This window comes from Gekko japonicus, unplaced genomic scaffold, assembly GCF_001447785.1.
Source record: "Gekko japonicus isolate JY-2015 unplaced genomic scaffold, Gekko_japonicus_V1.1 scaffold790, whole genome shotgun sequence".
NCBI lineage: Eukaryota > Metazoa > Chordata > Lepidosauria > Squamata > Gekkonidae > Gekko > Gekko japonicus.
In genome coordinates, this window is record NW_015163626.1 from 27,124 (window position 1) to 44,686 (window position 17,563).

Sequence of the window (17,563 nt, forward strand, 5' to 3'; positions counted from 1 at the left end):
CCCCCAGTAGGGGTCAGTCACCAGAGGTCGCCATGACTTCCAGGTACAGAAGCACACAAGTTATTAAAAATACAAAAAAAATCTAATCCTATCTCATGTATCTTCCGTTAGAGGGACTCAAGGCAGCTCAAAAAAAGAAAAGTTGACCTGGCACCCCTGGGAGCTTTGGAGGTGGGGCCAGGCGTGGATGTGATGTCACAGTGATGTCTCATCCTGCTGAGAATCTAGACGTGACGTCAGAGCATCAGCAGACGCTCTCGAAACCGCTTGATATTACCCTTGAGTTCTCAGGTGTGGTAATGTCACCTCTGGGTTTTTGGACAGATGCAAATCCCCCGAAGCCTGAACTCAAAGGCACATGGGAGGGCCCAGCCAGTGGGAGACTGGCGCTCCTGGGCCTTTGGCCTGATCGAGCAGGGATGCTGGCACCGTTTTGAGCTTTGGAGTTCTCAGGATAATTTCACGTGTCACAGAATTCTGAAATGTGTTGGCAGGGTTTTTACCCCCCCCTCCCCCCAAGGCTCGTAGGAACCTGGTTTGTCCCACCTCTCCCTCAAGTTGACTCAAAATTGTTACACATTTTGTTGAGTGTAGGTCCCGGGAGCAGGGGTGCAGGAAGCAGGATACACACAAGCAAAGAAAATACGAAGTCCAGGCTGACACCTTTTCTTCCAACGTTCTCCCCCTCCCAGGCAGTGAAGAGACGGTGTTGAGTCATTGTCTTTGTGGAGGAGTGGAAACGGCTGCTGCCCCTGCAGTCCAGGTAGGGGAGATGCTACAGGGGACTGCCTGAGTTCCCCCTCCTTTCTCAGGGGGGCTTTTGCTTCTGCAGTGGCTTCTCAGGCGTCTGAGCCAGAGAGGTTCTGAATGCCATGCCCTCTTCCCCCACCAACCTCTCCATCCTCCACCCTCCCAGGATGCCTGTCTTGCCTGGCTCGATCTCTGATGAGGAAGTCTGCCTTTTCTTTCAGTGTCCGTTTTCCTTTGAGGAGGTGGCCGTGTATTTCACCGTGGCCGAGTGGGCCCTGCTGGATCCAGACCAAAGAGCGCTCTACTGTGAAGTCATGTTGGAGAACTATGAGAATGTGGCCTCTCTGGGTAAGGATCTGTCTTAGGTGCCAATGGTGTGAATTGCTGCCATTGTGATGTTGTGTGAATCAAACTATTGAAGAGCAGCATGTCATTATGTGCCTTGGCCTTGTACTCACCCCCTCTGGATGAGTCCAGGAGTTGAGGTGGTGGTGAAAGCAGCCAACAGACGTGGCTGGTCCAGGGGCCACTGCGGTCACTGCTGTGGCCAGCGTGAGAGGCAGGGTGGGTGTCACAGCCTGAGGTGGAGACGGGCAAAGGCCTTGGGTCACTCTTCCTCCACTTTTCTCTCTCTCTCTCCCAAAGAAGGCATGGATGTGCGAGAGACTGCAGTGGAGACGGACGAAGGGCTGGAGAGTTTCTCAAGAGGATCTCAACAGAATAGTTCCTTCCTGAGTGAACTGGCCGCAAGTGAGTCTGCTTCGCCTTTATGTCAAGGGAAAGGGCAAAGAATAGCCATGGTGGATTTCTGCTTCACTTCTTAGCAGCTCTTGGTTGGGTAGAATGATAAAGCCCTCTGGGTAAGGAGGGAAGCCCTTTGGAGCCTGCGATCTTGGGAATTCTTCCTGGGCCTGAGCTCAGTTGTGGCTCTTTTAGTCCCTTTAGGGGCTGTCCTGTCCTTAAACACCAAATATTCCAAGAAAGGCAAGCTAATTATTTAAGAACGGCTTTCCTGGATGAGTCAGACACCCATCAACCTTTTCCTACCGTGGCCAGTTACATGTCTCCAGGCCTCCCCTCCCTCCCCCAACAACCGGCATTCTTAGGGGATTTCCCTTAGTACTGGGGGGTTCACTTGCCGAGGTCCTGACTTCTTTCCTACCCCATAAGACATGAGTTATCGGAGTCTGAAGACCAGTGCCTCTTCTCTCTCATCACACCTGGACGGAAACTCCATACAATCCCAGGACTAGAAATTATGATTGCTTTTTCTATTTCATCATGAAAACACCTGTATGGCAAGGCAAATGGGAAGGGTAGAGCAATAGATCTTTGCCAGCTTTTTCCTTTAAAGTCCATTTGGGGAGTTTTGGGGAGGGGAGGGACAGTCACCATATAGAAAAAGCTCTACTGGAAAGGCTGGCCAGGGAAAAGTTGTTACCAGCGGCTCAGGAGATAAAATGCACAGTCATTAATCAGGAGTTCCTTGTGTGAGTGGTGATTTGACCTCCCTCTTTATTCCAGTAGGAGATGTCGAGGATTCAGTTGGGGAATTTCAGGGGTTCTCACTGGAAAAAGCCCAGAATGAACAGGCCAAAGGAAACTTTGAGAATACAGATGGACCAGAGAGGCAGGAAGGAGGCCGTACGGTGAAGAGGCGGGTTCAGTCCATTCCTTGCCGAGAAGGGGGCTGCCCTGAAATCCCAGTCCGCGACCATCTCCAATGGGGTCATTCAGGAGTGACACCGCTTATCTTTTCCAAGAGCAGAATGACATTCTTCAGTGGAAGAAAGGGCAGTGTATGTTTTCCAAACCACATGATAATGAAGGCATGGAAATGCTGTTACTGTGGAAAGGACTTCAGATACAGACCACAGCTTCTTGTCCACCAAAAAATACACGCAGCACAGAAGCTTTTTGAATGTTCAGAGTGCGGAAAGAAATTCAGTATGAATTCCAGTCTACAAAAGCACCGAAGAACGCACTCAGGGGAGAAACGTTTTGAATGCTCAGAGTGTGGAAAGACGTTCAGTCGGAGTGACACTCTTCAACAGCATCAAAGAACCCACACAGGGGAGAAACGTTTTGAATGTTCAGAGTGTGGAAAGAGATTCAGTCAGAATAGCACTCTTCAACTGCATCTAAGAACCCACACAGGGGAGAGACCTTTTCAGTGCTCAGAGTGTGGAAAGAGATTCAGTCTGAGTTCCACTCTTCAAAAGCATGAAAGAACCCACACAGGGGAGAAACCTTTTGAATGTTCAGAGTGTGGAAAGAGATTCAGTAGGAACGATAGTTTTCAACAGCATCAAAGAACTCACACTGGGGATAAACCTTTTGACTGCTCAGAGTGTGGAAAGAAATTCAGTCTGAGTTCCAGTCTTCAAATCCATCTAAGAACCCACACAGGGGAGAAACCTTTTGAATGCTCAGAGTGTGGAAAGAGATTCAGTAGCAGTTACAATCTTCAAGGGCATCAAAGAACCCACAAAGGGGAGAAACCTTTTGAATGCTCAGATTGTGGAAAGAGATTCAGTTTGAATAGTAGTCTTCAACAGCATCAGATAACCCACACAGGGGAGAAATATTTTGAATGCTCAGAGTGTGGAAAGAAATTCAGTTTGACTTCCAGTCTTCAAAAGCATCTAAGAACCCACACAGGGGAGAAACCATTTGCATGCTCAGAGTGTGGAAAGAGATTCAGTCAGAATGGCAATCTTTACAAGCATCAAAGAATCCACACAGGGGAGAAACCTTTTGAATGCTCAGAGTGTGGGAAAACATTCAGTTTGAATTCCAATCTTCAACAGCATCAAAGAACCCACACAGGGGAGAAACCTTTTGAATGCTCAGAGTGTGGAAAGAGATTCAGTGTGAACTGCAGTCTTCAACAGCATCAAAGAACACACACAGGGGAGAAAGCTTATGAATGCTCAGAGTGTGGAAAGAAATTCAGTCTGAGTTCCAGTCTTCAAAAGCATCTGAGAACCCACACAGGAGAGAAACCTTTCGAATGCTTAGCGTGTGGAAAGAGATTCAGTGTGAATTACAATCTTCAGCAGCATCTAAGAACCCACACAGGGGAGAAACCTTTTGCTTGCTCAGTGTGTGGAAAGCGATTCAGTCAGAGTGGCAGTCTTCAAAAGCATCAAAGAACGCACAGAGGGGAGACACTTTTTGTATGGTCAGAGCCAGGTCCCAGCAAATGAAAGAAGGCCACAGGCCCCTGTTTCCTTCCAAGCACATGCACCTCCATTCTCGCCACCCTAACAAGGCAGAAGGACTTCCGAAAGGAAATAGGAAGGTGGAGAGGTAGCACCAGAGAGAGCAAGGAAATTTCCAAGGGTAGAAGCTTTCACAGGTCAAAGCTCATTTGGTCAGGCAGAAATGAGAACGAAGATCCGTCAGACCTCATGGCACATCTTCATCCACATGGCCCTTTTTGGCAACCCCCTTCTTGACTTCTGAGCCAGAGAGAAGGGCTGTTGGGTCTTCTTTCTCATTCCTATCTGAGAAAGTGAGCTTTAACTCATGAGAGCTGAAACCCTGGAAAATCTGGATGGTCTTGAAGGTGCTACCAAACTTGAATCCTGCTCTGCTTCTACAGACTAACACAACAACCCATCCAGGAAGCAAAGAGCGTGCCTCGCCCTTCCAGCCTTCAGAGTCCAATAAAAACCGAATAGCTCCAGTACTGGAGGGGAAGCCTCAAATATTATTATTATTTTATTTTAATTTTTTTAACATTTTAGTAAGTATTACATATTGTCTTCTTACCCGTACATTTCGTGTTAGTTTATAGCCCTTCCCTTTCCCCCCTCTCCTGCTCCAGTGCGTTAGTCCTTTATTCCCAGCCACGGGCACAAAGTCCGAATCTTGCTCTGAATGTCTTTTCAGCCTTCTGTTGGTAGCCATTCCAAGTAGGTCTTCCATTTCGTCTTAATTCCTGTGGTCTTGTCTTCCCATGTGGTCTTCCGATTCAATTTCTCTATAATAGCCAACTGTATGAAATCAAACAAATAATTATGCCAGGTTTCTACTGTCCACTTACTCTTGTCTTTCCAGCCTAGAGCTATCACTGCTTTACTTGCTAGTATCATGACTTTAAGCATAGCTTGGTTCTCTTTACTTACTGCTGGGTTTCCTATTATACCCATTAGCATTAAATTAATATTAATGGTCAGTGAAACTTTGGGAAGCCTCAATTAAAGTCACGTGCATTTGGATGGAGATAGAAAAGGATTTGAAACGATGGTCCAAACTAAAATGATCGTGGCTGGGGAAAAATCTCTGCAATAAAAATGAATGGTTTGCCGAAATGATTTTTTTCTGTTTCAGATGATCCTGATCAGTATATAAAGACTTTGATGGACTGGCAGGAAAAAAAAACAAACAACATTTATATGGAATGGCAAGAAAACCAAGTTTTAAAATATTTCATGATGAGAAAAAGGAGGAGGCTTAGCAGTACCTAACATTAAACTATACCACCAAATAGTCGCTTTGGCTTGGATTGCAGTTTGGATCAAAAATCCAAATGAGAGATTACTAAAACTAGAATCAGTGGATCTGGATGACAGACTGTTTGGATTTAGAAAGAAACTTGGAAAAATAAAAGATGAAAGTTATATAATCAGAGACACACTATTCAATATGTGAAAAAGAGAAGGAGAAGTGATTGGATTTCTACCCTGCCCTTCACTTGGAATCTCAGAGTGGCTTACAAACTCCCTTCCCCTCCCCACAACAGACACCCTGTGAGGTAGGCGGGGCTGAGAGAGCTCTTGACAGAAACTGCTCCTTTTCAAGAACAGCTCTGACAGAAGTATAGCTTGTCCAAGGGCATCCACCAGCTGCACATCTGGAGGAGTGGGGAATCAAACCCGGTTTGATGTAGTGGTTAAGTACGTGGACTCTAATCTGGGAAGACCGGATTTGATTCCCCACTCCTCCACTTGCAGCTGCTGGATGACCTTGGCCAAGCCATAGTTTTGTCAGAACTGTCCTTGAAAAAGAGCAGTTTTCGTCAGAGCACTCTCAGCCCCACCTGCCTCACAGGGTGTCTGTTGTGGGGAGGGGAAGGGAAAGGAGTTTGTAAGCTGCTCTGAGACTCCTTTGGGTAGTGAAGGGCGGGGTATAAATCCAATCTCCTTCTCCTCCTCCTCCTCCTCCTCCCAGATTAGAGCCCATGCCCCTAACCACTACATCAGACGTGGGAGACTACAAGGCTAGTGCGATTTTGGTGTGTATCAACAGACGCATAACATTTTTATTTTATTCATTTATGTATTAAATTTGTTAATCGTCCAGTCCCCGCTAGTGCAGGGCTGTGAGTACAACATTCATAGCACCTATCAAGATAAAATAATTAAAACATCAATAACACATTTCAAGCAGATCAGATGGCATGTACTAATTTATCCAGTCTCAGACTGCTGGCTACTTTGCGGGCAGGGGAGAGGAGGTATAGAAGTAGGAGGTATAGAAAGGGGTGCCGACTAGGATGGAAACCGTTGCTGTCGTCAACCATAAAACTGTGGTGGAGTTGGGAAGCGATTGAGTCAATGGAAGATGCAGAGTGAATTCAAATAATCAGAAGACTTAAGGGGCATTTGTAGAGAAAAATGAATACAGGCACACAGAAGACCTGCCGACTGAGCAGCTGCTATTATTTAACTGCAACAGAAAAACTTTACAAAATTGAGTCCAGTGTTATCCAAAGCAGGAGATCCCTAGGGGCTTCTCCACCTTTGTCCAAATCCCACAAATGCCATCCTCTTTGTGGGGCTCACTCCACGAGCCATATTCGCCCCCCCGCCTGACCATATCCTTCCAGTTCACTTCCGGCTGTGCACTTAAGCTTGACGTTGTTGGCTTTCGTATTTTCAAGCAGACGTTTCCGTGGTGGAAGACTCGGAGTGGGAATTAAGTCAGAACGCCAAAGGGGCATAAATATACCTCAGACCAGGTACCATATCTGCAGCTGGCCCTCAGCCAGTAATTGAACAACTAGCTGCAGCTGGCTCTGAGCCAGCAGAAGAGCAACAAGTGGTCAGGTTACAGGTTGAGTAGAAGTCACAGCCACTTTGCAAGATGTCACTGTACTGGTCAGGCTGCACCTGGAGGATTGTGTGCAGTTCTGGAGGCCTCACTTCAAAAAGGATGTGGACAGAATGGAGTGGCTGCAGAGGAGAGCGACAAGGATGATCAGGGGCCTGGAGACCAAGCCCTGTGAGGAAAGGCTGAAGGACTTGGGAATATTTAGTCCGGAGACGAGGAGGCTGATGGGGGAACACGATCGCTCTCCTTAAGTATTTTGGGGTGCTGTCCCTTAGAGGAGCGCAGTGAGCGGTTCCTGTTGGCAGCAGAGGATAGGACTCACAATAATGGGTTTAAATTAAGGGTGGAAATGCACCGACTGGATATTAGGAAAAACTTTTTTACAGTAAGAGTTGTTCAACAGTGGAATCAGATGCCTTGGATGGTTGTGACCTCCCCCTCACTGGCAGTCTTTAAGTAGCAGCTGGAGTCGGACAAACCCTTATCAGGGATGTTCCAGGCTGATCCTGCATTGAGCAGGAGGTTGGACTAGATGGCCTCTATGGACCCTTCCAACTCTATGATTCTATGATTTGAAGAAGAAGAAGAAGCCCTACACTATAACCTGTAATGTCACCAATAGATGCATGTTATGATAGACATGAGAGGAAAAATGTTGACTTCATAATCTATAATGATACGATAAATTCACAAGGAGAAATGAAATCTTGGCCAGCAATCAAAGGATCATAGGATTGGAGAGTAAACGGACCTCCAGGGTCATCTAGTCCAACCCTCTGAACCATGCAGGAAATTCACAAATACCTTCCCCCCACAAATATCTTCCCCCCACACCCCCAGTGTCCCCTGTTCCATGCCTAGAAGAGGGCAAGAAACCGCCATGATTCATGGCCAAACTGGCCTGGAGCAAAATTGCTTCCTGGCCCCAAAGTGGCATTTCCCTGGGCACGTAAGAAAGGGTCACAAGAACTAAGCACTGATTCAACCCTTCCTGCCCTCTCTCTCAGGATCTTCCTAAATTCACAGAATCAGCATTGGTGTCATATGGCCATCTAGCCTCTATTTGGAAACCTCCAAAGAAGGAGAGCCCTCCTCCACTGATGAAGCCTGTTCCACTGAGGAACCACGCTGTCAGGAAGCTTTTCAGAATGTTTAGTCGAAAACTCTTCTGATTTAATTTCAACCCATTGGTTCTGGTCCGACCTGGGGCAACAGAAACCAACTCTGCACCATTCTCTGTATGACAGTCCTTCAGGTACTTGAAGATGGTTATCATATGACTTATCAGTCACCTCCGCTCCAGGCTAAACATACCTAGCTCCTTCAGCCTTTCTCCATAGGGCTTGGTCACCAGACCCCTCACCATCTTCGTTGCCTTCCTTTGGACACGTTCTGGATTGTCTATATCCTTCTTAAATTGTGATGCCTCGAAGGGAACACAATAATCTAGGAGAGGTCTAGCCAGAGCAGAGTAAAGTGATACCATCACTTCGCATGATCTGGACACTATACTGTTGATACAGCTCAAAATTGCATTTGGCTTTTTAGCTACCACATCACACTGCTGACTAATGTTAAGTATATGGTCCATTAAGACCCAGATCCTTTTCACACATCCTACTGCCAAGACAAGTCTTCCCCATCCTACAACTATGCATTTGATTTTTTCCTACCTAAATGCAGAACTTTACATTTATCCCTGTTAAAAATTATTTTGTTTTAGCCCAGTTTTCCAGCCTGTCCAGATCATCCTGTATCCTCTTGACTCTGTCTTCTACTGTATTTGCAGTTGGAACAAGATAACAATGGCTAGTCTATTTTCAACTAATTTCCGTACTTAAGAAAGATGTTTACACAGAAATAGGTGGAATAAGAGATCTGACTGAATTTGAAAAAATAATTATACGGCCAGGACGGATTCATAAATTATTACTTCAATTTGATACAGAGATGGAACAAGTCAAAATGTGTATGATAAAATGGATGCAGAATTTTGGCAAAGAAATATCTTTTCAGCAATGGGAAAATTTATGGACGAAAGATATAAACTTCACAGCTTGTCAAGCATTAAGAGAAAATTGGTGTAAGTTGTTATATCATTGGTACATTAGCCCAAAAGACAATGAAAAGATGGATAAGAATTACAAAGGGATTTGCTGGAAATGTAAATAGGTAGATGGTACTTTTTACCATATGCGGTGGACTTACAAAAAGATGATGAGATACATGCTTACTTCAACTAGAGTAATATTAGCAACAAAATGGAAAACATTCCTTGCAACAAGAAGAGAAGGTTGCTTACGGCTGGATCCATCAGGGGAGGCGGACCTCTGACCGGAGGCCTAGGGAAGGTGGTCATTTTTTGTCTATCTGGCCTGGAGGACTGAAAAACACTTGATACTGTAAAAAGTAATTGTGCAAATTCTGCAAATGTTTTCAAGTGTATCTTTGCTCTTTCTGGGTTAATAACTATGGTTTTTGATATCTAGAACATATCAATCCTTGAATATGTTTGGTGTCTGTCAGAAAATAAGGTTTAGTCCTTAATCCTGGCTGGCTCCACCCGCTTTCAATGTAGCAACAGTCAGACTGTGAAGCCTCTGTGGGCCCAACAGACTTGCTGGGCTCCAATTTATAATTGGGGGGAAAGTGTGTCTCTATTTTATTTTACTTGGGTCCATATATCCTTGACTGAGAACAGTTGTTTTTTTCATGGTGGGAGGGGGGGCTGCTTCAGCCACTTCTAAGCTCTTATTTCAATTTCATTTTTAAATGGTAAGCTCATCTGCATGAAGAAGACTTGGGGGGGACATGCAGATCTGAGGCCTTTTAAAATTTTCTTTTGCCCTGTGTGCAGCCCAGAGGGAACATTGGCAAGAAATATGTACTCTGTACATGTTCATGCTCTTCAGAGAGCCAGTTTGGTGTAGTGGTTAAGTGCGCGGACTCTAATCTGGGAGAACCGGGTTTGATTCCCCACTCCTCCACATGCAGCTGCTGGATGATCTTGGGCAAGCCGTAGTTCTGACAAGAGCTGTTCTCTCAAGGACAGCTCTGGAAAGAGCTCTCTCAGCCCCACCTACCTCAAAGGGTGTCTGTTGTGGGGAGGGGAAGGGAAAGGAGTTTGTAAGCCGCTCTGAGACACCTTTGAGTTTGTAAGCCGCTCTGAGACACCTTTGGGAGATTGGCTAAATCCAATCTCCTCCTCCTCCTTCTTCATTACACTGTCACTTAAAATGGTGTGGTACAGTTTCAAATGGGCAACCAACTGGGATGTACTAACAGGAATGACAGGATTGCCTATTGGGAACACTGGTGGACCTCCTGATGGCACTGGTATTTCTGGCCACTGTGTGACACAGAGTGTTGGACTGGATGGGCCTTTGGCATGATCCAACATTGGCGTCTCTTATGTTCTTATGGGAGAGGCTTGAAGGCCCAGTGAAGATAATAGGAGCCAGGAATGCAAGTTGACTTACATGGGCTCCATTGAAATAGATTACCACCCAAAAAAGTTGCAAAGAAAATGTTGAATGGTTTTTCTATTAAGGTATTTTGGCCCAGATAGGCTACTCTGGGATTGGAATGACAGTCCCCAGAGTAGAAAGACAGTCCCTAGGAATAGAATCTGTGCTCTGGGACTAGAATGACAGCCCCCAGGGTGAAATAATAGTCCAAGAACGCTTCTGCAACTCCCAGGGGCTGTCATTACAGTCCCAGAACACTTCTGCTGATTCCAAGGACTGCCATTCCACTCTGGGGGCTGTCATTCCCATCCCGGAACTCTTCTGCTACTCCCAGGGGCTGTCATTACACTTTGCGACCTGTCATTCCAGTCCCAGAGCACTGAGCTTATTCCCAGGGGCTGTCATTCCACTCTGCAAATTTAGAAGCTGCAAGGAATACATGAATCACATGGCTACCCCTCCTATTTTTATATGTAATTTCTCCTTCAAAATCCTGATCTCTTCCTTTGATTTGTTTTCAGTCCACCATTCCATTCTATTTGTCCTGGATTCATTTGTAATTAGAAAGAGGGAAGTCCTTTCTGGTACAATTAAAGTTGTATTTCAGCAGTCTGAAGATCATTTGTTGAAGCTGAATGTGTTTTGCAAGTTGAAACTGAAGAGCAGAAATCAGCCATGCACAGGAATGCAGTCATTTCCCATTAACTTAATTATGTGATTAATTTTATTAATAATTTGTTCTGAATGTCTCTGTTTTTAAGGTGAAGCTTCTAAGAAGTATGCTAAGAAGGCGAGGTATATAAAATCCTAGGTGGCATAACTGTGTTTTCTTTGGGGTCATGGCTACGGGCGCTGTTCTGAATTGCCTCAAAATGTACTTGTACTCACTTGTAGGATATGAGTTTGAAGTGAGAAGAAGATTGCTGCTACTCTGAACTCTGTACATTGCTCAGAAATTGAGTGCACAACAACTGTTTGGTATTCTGCCCTGGCTCAAAGACTTTACCGAACGAAGGCCTCTGCGATGCCACAATTTAGAAAATTTCAATACAAAGTCAACCTTATGAATAAGGCAGAAACAAGACTCCTGTAAATGAACATCCAGGAAAACTTTTAAAAAGTTCCCCTACAGGCTTTTCTGTGTTGCCTTTCTTACTGCCAAACTTGTGACCATTTCTTTGCCATATGCCAGTGGTGGCGAAACTATGGCACGGGTGCCAGAGGTGGAACTCAGAGCCCTCTCTGTGGGCACGCGTGCCATCGCCCCAGCCAGCCCTAGACCATCATTAAAGTGTCGAATTCTCTGCCAAATAATTTTAAGTAAATGAAAGCATTTGAGATTGCTTTCCTTACTTTGTTTGGATCATCTTAAATTAATGTATGAGTTGTTTTTTCTAAAGTAAAACCTCAGTATTCAGGTTAAATTGCCGTGTTGGCACTTTGCGATAAATAAGTGGGTTTTGGGTCGCAGTTTGGGCACTCGGTCTCAAAAAGGTTCGCCGTCACTGCCCTATGCACATGGTATGTATATCTGCAGACCTTAAAGTGACTATTCTAAAAGTGAATTTCAAAAAAGGACATAGTAGGAGACTGCTGAGATCCCACTATAACCACTGGCCAACTCCCACCTTTTCCTAGGTTTACCCCAGGCCAGGGGCATTGCTGGGGGGGGTTCCGCAGCCCCCCCCGCTAAATTTCTGGGGAGTTCTTCCCTGAATCCCTCATGGCTCCGCCTCCATAGATAGTGACAATGGCTTCCGATGTCACTGGCTCCTCCCTATGATGTCACTGGGCCCCGGTTCTTTAAAGGACTTAGCATAGCAATGACTCTGGCCTAGCCCCAGCCAGGGCCGGTGCCAGGTTTTTTTGCACACTAGGCGAGGCTACCTTCTGGCGCCCGCCCCCCCTTTGCACCCACCAATTTTCAAACATAAATGCCTTTTAGGAAGAATGAAAAACTCAAAAATTGAAATTGCTAATTTCAAAAAGCAGCGCAGGGCAGCACAGAAGTTAGGGCCGAGCACAGGGAATTACTTTTGTCAAGATGAGTTAGTCTGCCTCAACGGGAAAAAAGAGCAAGAGTCCACAAACATAAGAACATAAGAGATGCCAATGTTGGATCAGGCCAAAGGCCCATCCAGTTCAACACTCTGTCACACAGTGGCCAAAAATACCAGGTGCCATCCGGAGGTCCACCGGTGGGGCCAGGATGTTAGAAGCCCTCCCACTGTTGACCCCCCCGAGCATCACTTGCCCCAGAGCCCCTATCTATACCTTGTGGCTAATAGCCACTGATGGACCTCTGCTCGTGACAATGGCTTCCGATGTCACTGGCTCCTCCCTATGATGTCACTGGGCCCCGGTTCTTTAAAGGACTTAGCATAGCAATGACTCTGGCCTAGCCCCAGCCAGGGCCGGTGCCAGGTTTTTTTGCACACTAGGCGAGGCTACCTTCTGGCGCCCGCCCCCCCTTTGCACCCACCAATTTTCAAACATAAATGCCTTTTAGGAAGAATGAAAAACTCAAAAATTGAAATTGCTAATTTCAAAAAGCAGCGCAGGGCAGCACAGAAGTTAGGGCCGAGCACAGGGAATTACTTTTGTCAAGATGAGTTAGTCTGCCTCAACGGGAAAAAAGAGCAAGAGTCCACAAACATAAGAACATAAGAGATGCCAATGTTGGATCAGGCCAAAGGCCCATCCAGTTCAACACTCTGTCACACAGTGGCCAAAAATACCAGGTGCCATCCGGAGGTCCACCGGTGGGGCCAGGATGTTAGAAGCCCTCCCACTGTTGACCCCCCCGAGCATCACTTGCCCCAGAGCCCCTATCTATACCTTGTGGCTAATAGCCACTGATGGACCTCTGCTCCATATTCTTATCCAATTTCCTCTTGAAGCCTTCCATGCTTGTAGCTGCCACCACCTCCTGTAGCAGTGATGTGTTAATCACTCTTTGGGTGAAGAAGTACTTCCTTTTATCCGTTCTAACCCGACCGCTCAGCAGTTTCATGGAGTGCCCAAGAGTTCTTGTATTGTGAGAAAGGGAGAAAAGTACCTCTTTCTCTACCTGCTCTTTCCCATGCATAATCTTATAAACCTCAATCATGTCACCCCTCAGTCGTCGTTTCTCCAAGCTAAAGAGCCCTAAGCGCCTTAACGTTTCCTCATTGGGAAAGTGTTCCAACCCTTTTATCATTCGAGTTGCCCTTTTCTGCACTTTTTCCAAAGCTATAATATTCTTTTTAAGGTGTGGTGACCAGAACTGCACACAGTATTCCAAATGAGGTCGCACCATTGATATATAGAGGGGCATTATGATATTGGCTGATCTGTTTTCAATACCCAATACAAAATTTGTGTACAAAATCCAAAACAAAATTTGTGGCAGGGGGAGGAGCTTTCCCCAGTCGCTGCTCACGGCAAGCAGTGACTCAGGAAAGTCCCTGCCCTTCCACAAATTTTGCTGCCACTGTGGCTGTTAGGTTTTTATTTTTAAAACACATTTCAAAGTAGGCTGAAAACGGCAGTCGTGGAGAGAGATCCAGAACATAAACACAAACACTTAATGGTATCGCATGGTTTCTCCAGGTACTGCTATATAGCTGGGTTTTTACAGTCTCCTGGACTTCTTGTCATCCACTACTATAGGCCAGTAAGTTGCAGTTTTAATAAAGAATTGACTTCCTGACTCACAGTGCAGTCCTGAAGAGGACCTTCCAAACCTGTACTCCAATCCGTGGATTTACAAAAGCATACATCCAAAAACGATTCCACTGCAAGTCCTGGATTCCATTTTCAAAGGTTATGAGGGGAAGGGTAAGATGGTAAAGACATCAAATGGATTTCTACCGAGTCAGGCCACCAGTCCATCAGGGTCCGGATTGTCTACTGAGACTGGCAGCAGCTCTCCAGGGTCTCAGGCAGAGGTCTTCCACATCACCTACTACCTGATCATTTGTTGTTGTTTTTAGCTGGAGGTCCCAAGGATTGAACCTGGACCTTCTGCACACCAAGCAGATGCTCTACCACTGAGCCACTCAGGACAATCCCAAGTATTTTGCTCATGAGAACTTTCATGGATAGGGTTGCCAGCCTCCAGGTAGTGGCTGGAGATCTGCTATTACAACTGATCTCCATGTGACCAAAATAAGCTCCCCTGGAGAAAATGGCTGCTTTGGGAGGTGGCTCTATGGCATCAATTATTTATTTCAATAGATTTGCTAGGCCACCTTTCCCTGCAGGCAGGGCTCAGGGCCTGTCATGATCTGTGTAGGACTGGGCCACAAAGCCTAGTGTGGCCTAGGCCCAGGAGACCTGTGTGGGCGTGGAAAGCAGACAGCCTACAATCCCCACAATGCTTAGTGACAGTTGTAACCAATTGGTGTCCAGGGATTGTGTGAGGAGATGTGACTTAAGCTTTGTGGGCCTTGAAACTGTGTTCTTTTCTCTTCTGCATTCTTTCCTCTCACAGAATTAAGCTGAGGGGGCAGTCTGGTCTGAGAGAAAGATCCCTCCCTTGAGACAGAGTGAGTACAGGCACAGGCCTTGTATAAAAGGCTGTGGGCCTTGAATAATAACCAGTTAAGAGAAATAGGTAGCCACATTAGATTTGATTTATTTATCTTTAAACACTGTTATATATTTTAAGCACCTTGTCTTGTTTTCCTTGCCCCATTACTGTATTAATAAACCATTTGTTTAATGATCTCTGCCTGGTCATCACGCCTATATTTCTTGGCTTAAAAGGGGCATTTTTGGTTGGGCTTGGGAGGGTACTCTGGGCCTTCCCAAGGGACCCTAAGTCCAGAGTGGTGGCAGAGGAAGGTGGCAACCCACTAGGGGTCATGCCAGGGCCCATTGAAGTCCTTCCCCTCCCCAAATACTGCTCTCTTCAGGCTCCACCTCCAAAATCTCCAGGAATTTCCCAACATGGAGCTGGCAACCCTATTCAAGGTAAATATAGAGAGACCTCCCAGTTGAAGATAATAGCAACACAGGAACAACCGGGGAGAGGTTTATAATGCAATTGGTACTGTATTGGAAAATTACTAAATATAATACAAATTATCCACAAAGGGTAATACAATATTAAAGTGCTAAGTTCGTAAGTTCATAAAGAATCACATTCAATATATTAAGAGAATCACAATATATTAACGAAGTTTCCAGCTTGTGTCTTCGTTTTGATCCTAGACTTCCTCAGAAGTAAATTCTCTTGCATATATGTTGTCTTATTCATATTTACATCATTTTGCTATAAGACACATTTACAATTTACAATTTGTCTTATATGATGGGCATATGAATAAGACTTCGTTAAGCTTCATTAATATATTGTGATTCTCTTAATATATTCAATGTGATTCTTTATGAACTTATGAACTTAGCACTTTAATATTGTATTACCCTTTGTGGATAATTTGTATTATATTTAATAACATTCCAATACAGTACCAATTGCATTATAAACGTCTCCCCGGTTAACCCTATTCAAGGTACATATGCCGAAGGAACATTAACCCAGAGCCCAGTTTTCTATTTGCAGAGGCAGAACTTTCCTAGGCATAAATTCCCTTTTGCACAAAAAAATACAAGGGATCTTGTGGCACTTTAAAAATTAAACAAATCTAGAGCAGCCCTCACTTCCCGTGGGGGAAGAGGGGCTCTTCGTGAGATTTATGCATTTATTCAAAACATTTATTAGCCCTCTTTCTACCCTGCAGGAACTCAAGGCAACTTACAGTGAAAGATGCAATAAAATACATCAACACCACAAGCTGAAATCACAGTTCAAAACTGCCAGTAGGCAGAACTCAAACTAACTGAATGCCATCCTGGATAAAACTGAAACATAAAAGGAAATAAATTTTTGTTGTTGTTCAGTCGCACAGTCGAGTCCGACTCTTTGCAACCCCATGGACCAGATCATGCCAGGCCTTCCTGTCTTCCGCCGTCCTCTGAAGTTGGCTCAATTTCATGTTTGTTGCATCTGTGACACTGTCTAACCATCTCATCCTTTACCGTCCCCGTCTTCTTTGACCTTCAATCTTTCCCAGCATCAGGGTCTTCTCCAGTGAGGGCTCCCTTCTCATTGGGTGGCCAAAGTTTTTGAGCTTCAGCTTCAGTATCTGGCCTTCGGGGAACAGGCAGGGTTGATTTCTTTTAGGATTGACTGATTTGATCTTCTTGCAGTCCAAGGTACTCTCAAGAGTCTTCTCCAGCACCATAGTTCAAAAGAATCTATTCTTCGGCACTCGGCCTTCCTTATAGTCCAACTCTCGCAGCCATACATGACTACTGGGAATACCATTGCTTTGACCATGCGGACTTTTGTTGGCAGGGTGATGTCTCTACTTTTTATCATGCTGTTTAGGTTCGCCATCACTTTCCTCCCAAGGAGCAGGCATCTTTTAATTTCATGGCTGCAGTCACAGTCTGCGGTGATTTGATGACTAGGGAGCCATGTACCTGATGTTATCTGCAGGTCGTCTTGAAGAAACAGGCTCTGAAGAACTGCTCTTCCAAAAGCAGCATCAGTTTTAGCACAGTGCATCACCACCAGGAACTTCTCAAAGGCTGAAGTCAGTGAACCAATAGCAGACCTGCCAACATACGTTGGGGATTTCTGTCCCTGTGTGCATACCTTTAGCACTTTCCTGCACTGAACTTCCTTGGCCATGTTGTTGCCTACTCACCAAATTTAGAGAGATCCTCCTGGAACTCTTCACAACCAGTTTTGTTTGTTTTGCTTTTTTACCAACCTGAATAATTTGGCATCGGTGTTCCCTCTACGCTGAGTTAGTGTGAGCTAGCTCACAGTTTTTTAGCCTCCAGCTCACACATTTTTGTCTTAGCTCAGGAAGGAGGGCTCCGGAGCAAACTAACTGAGGCAGCAGCCAAATCGCTGGCTCACAACTTTAATGCCAGTCGCTCACAAAGTAGGATTTTTGCTCGCAGGGCTCTACAGCTTAGAGGGAGCATTGTTTGGCACCTTCTGCAAATTCAGCTGCTACAGTACTCACTCCCAGTTCCAGATAATTTATGAACACATTTAAATAGCACTGGCCCCAGTAACAAAGGTCCTGGTTGGACTCTGCTAGTATCCTCCCTCCATGGCAAGAACTGTCCATTTATTCCTACTCCCCCCCCCTTCTACTCATTTGACCAATTTTACCAAATTCATAACACTGGCCTCCTTACATTAGGACCCGGCCATTGCCCGGACAGGAGCTGCGGTGGCTCAATTGGTTAAGACGCTGAACTGCAGGCTGTGGAAGGTTCAG

General features: G+C 45.4%; 1 protein-coding gene across 1 annotated transcript in view; it reads left to right on the top strand.

Annotated features, from left to right (window-relative positions):
• The first annotated feature begins 2,480 nt into the window (after nt 1-2,480).
• LOC107107226 overlaps nt 2,481-17,563 on the top strand; it is a 76,843-nt gene continuing 61,760 nt past the window's right edge. The window contains exons 1-2 of the mRNA XM_015407485.1: nt 2,481-3,791; nt 8,261-8,281. Coding sequence (XP_015262971.1) covers nt 2,520-3,791; nt 8,261-8,281 — 1,293 coding nt within the window. The 5' untranslated portion in view covers nt 2,481-2,519. The remainder of the gene's footprint in view (nt 3,792-8,260; nt 8,282-17,563) is intronic.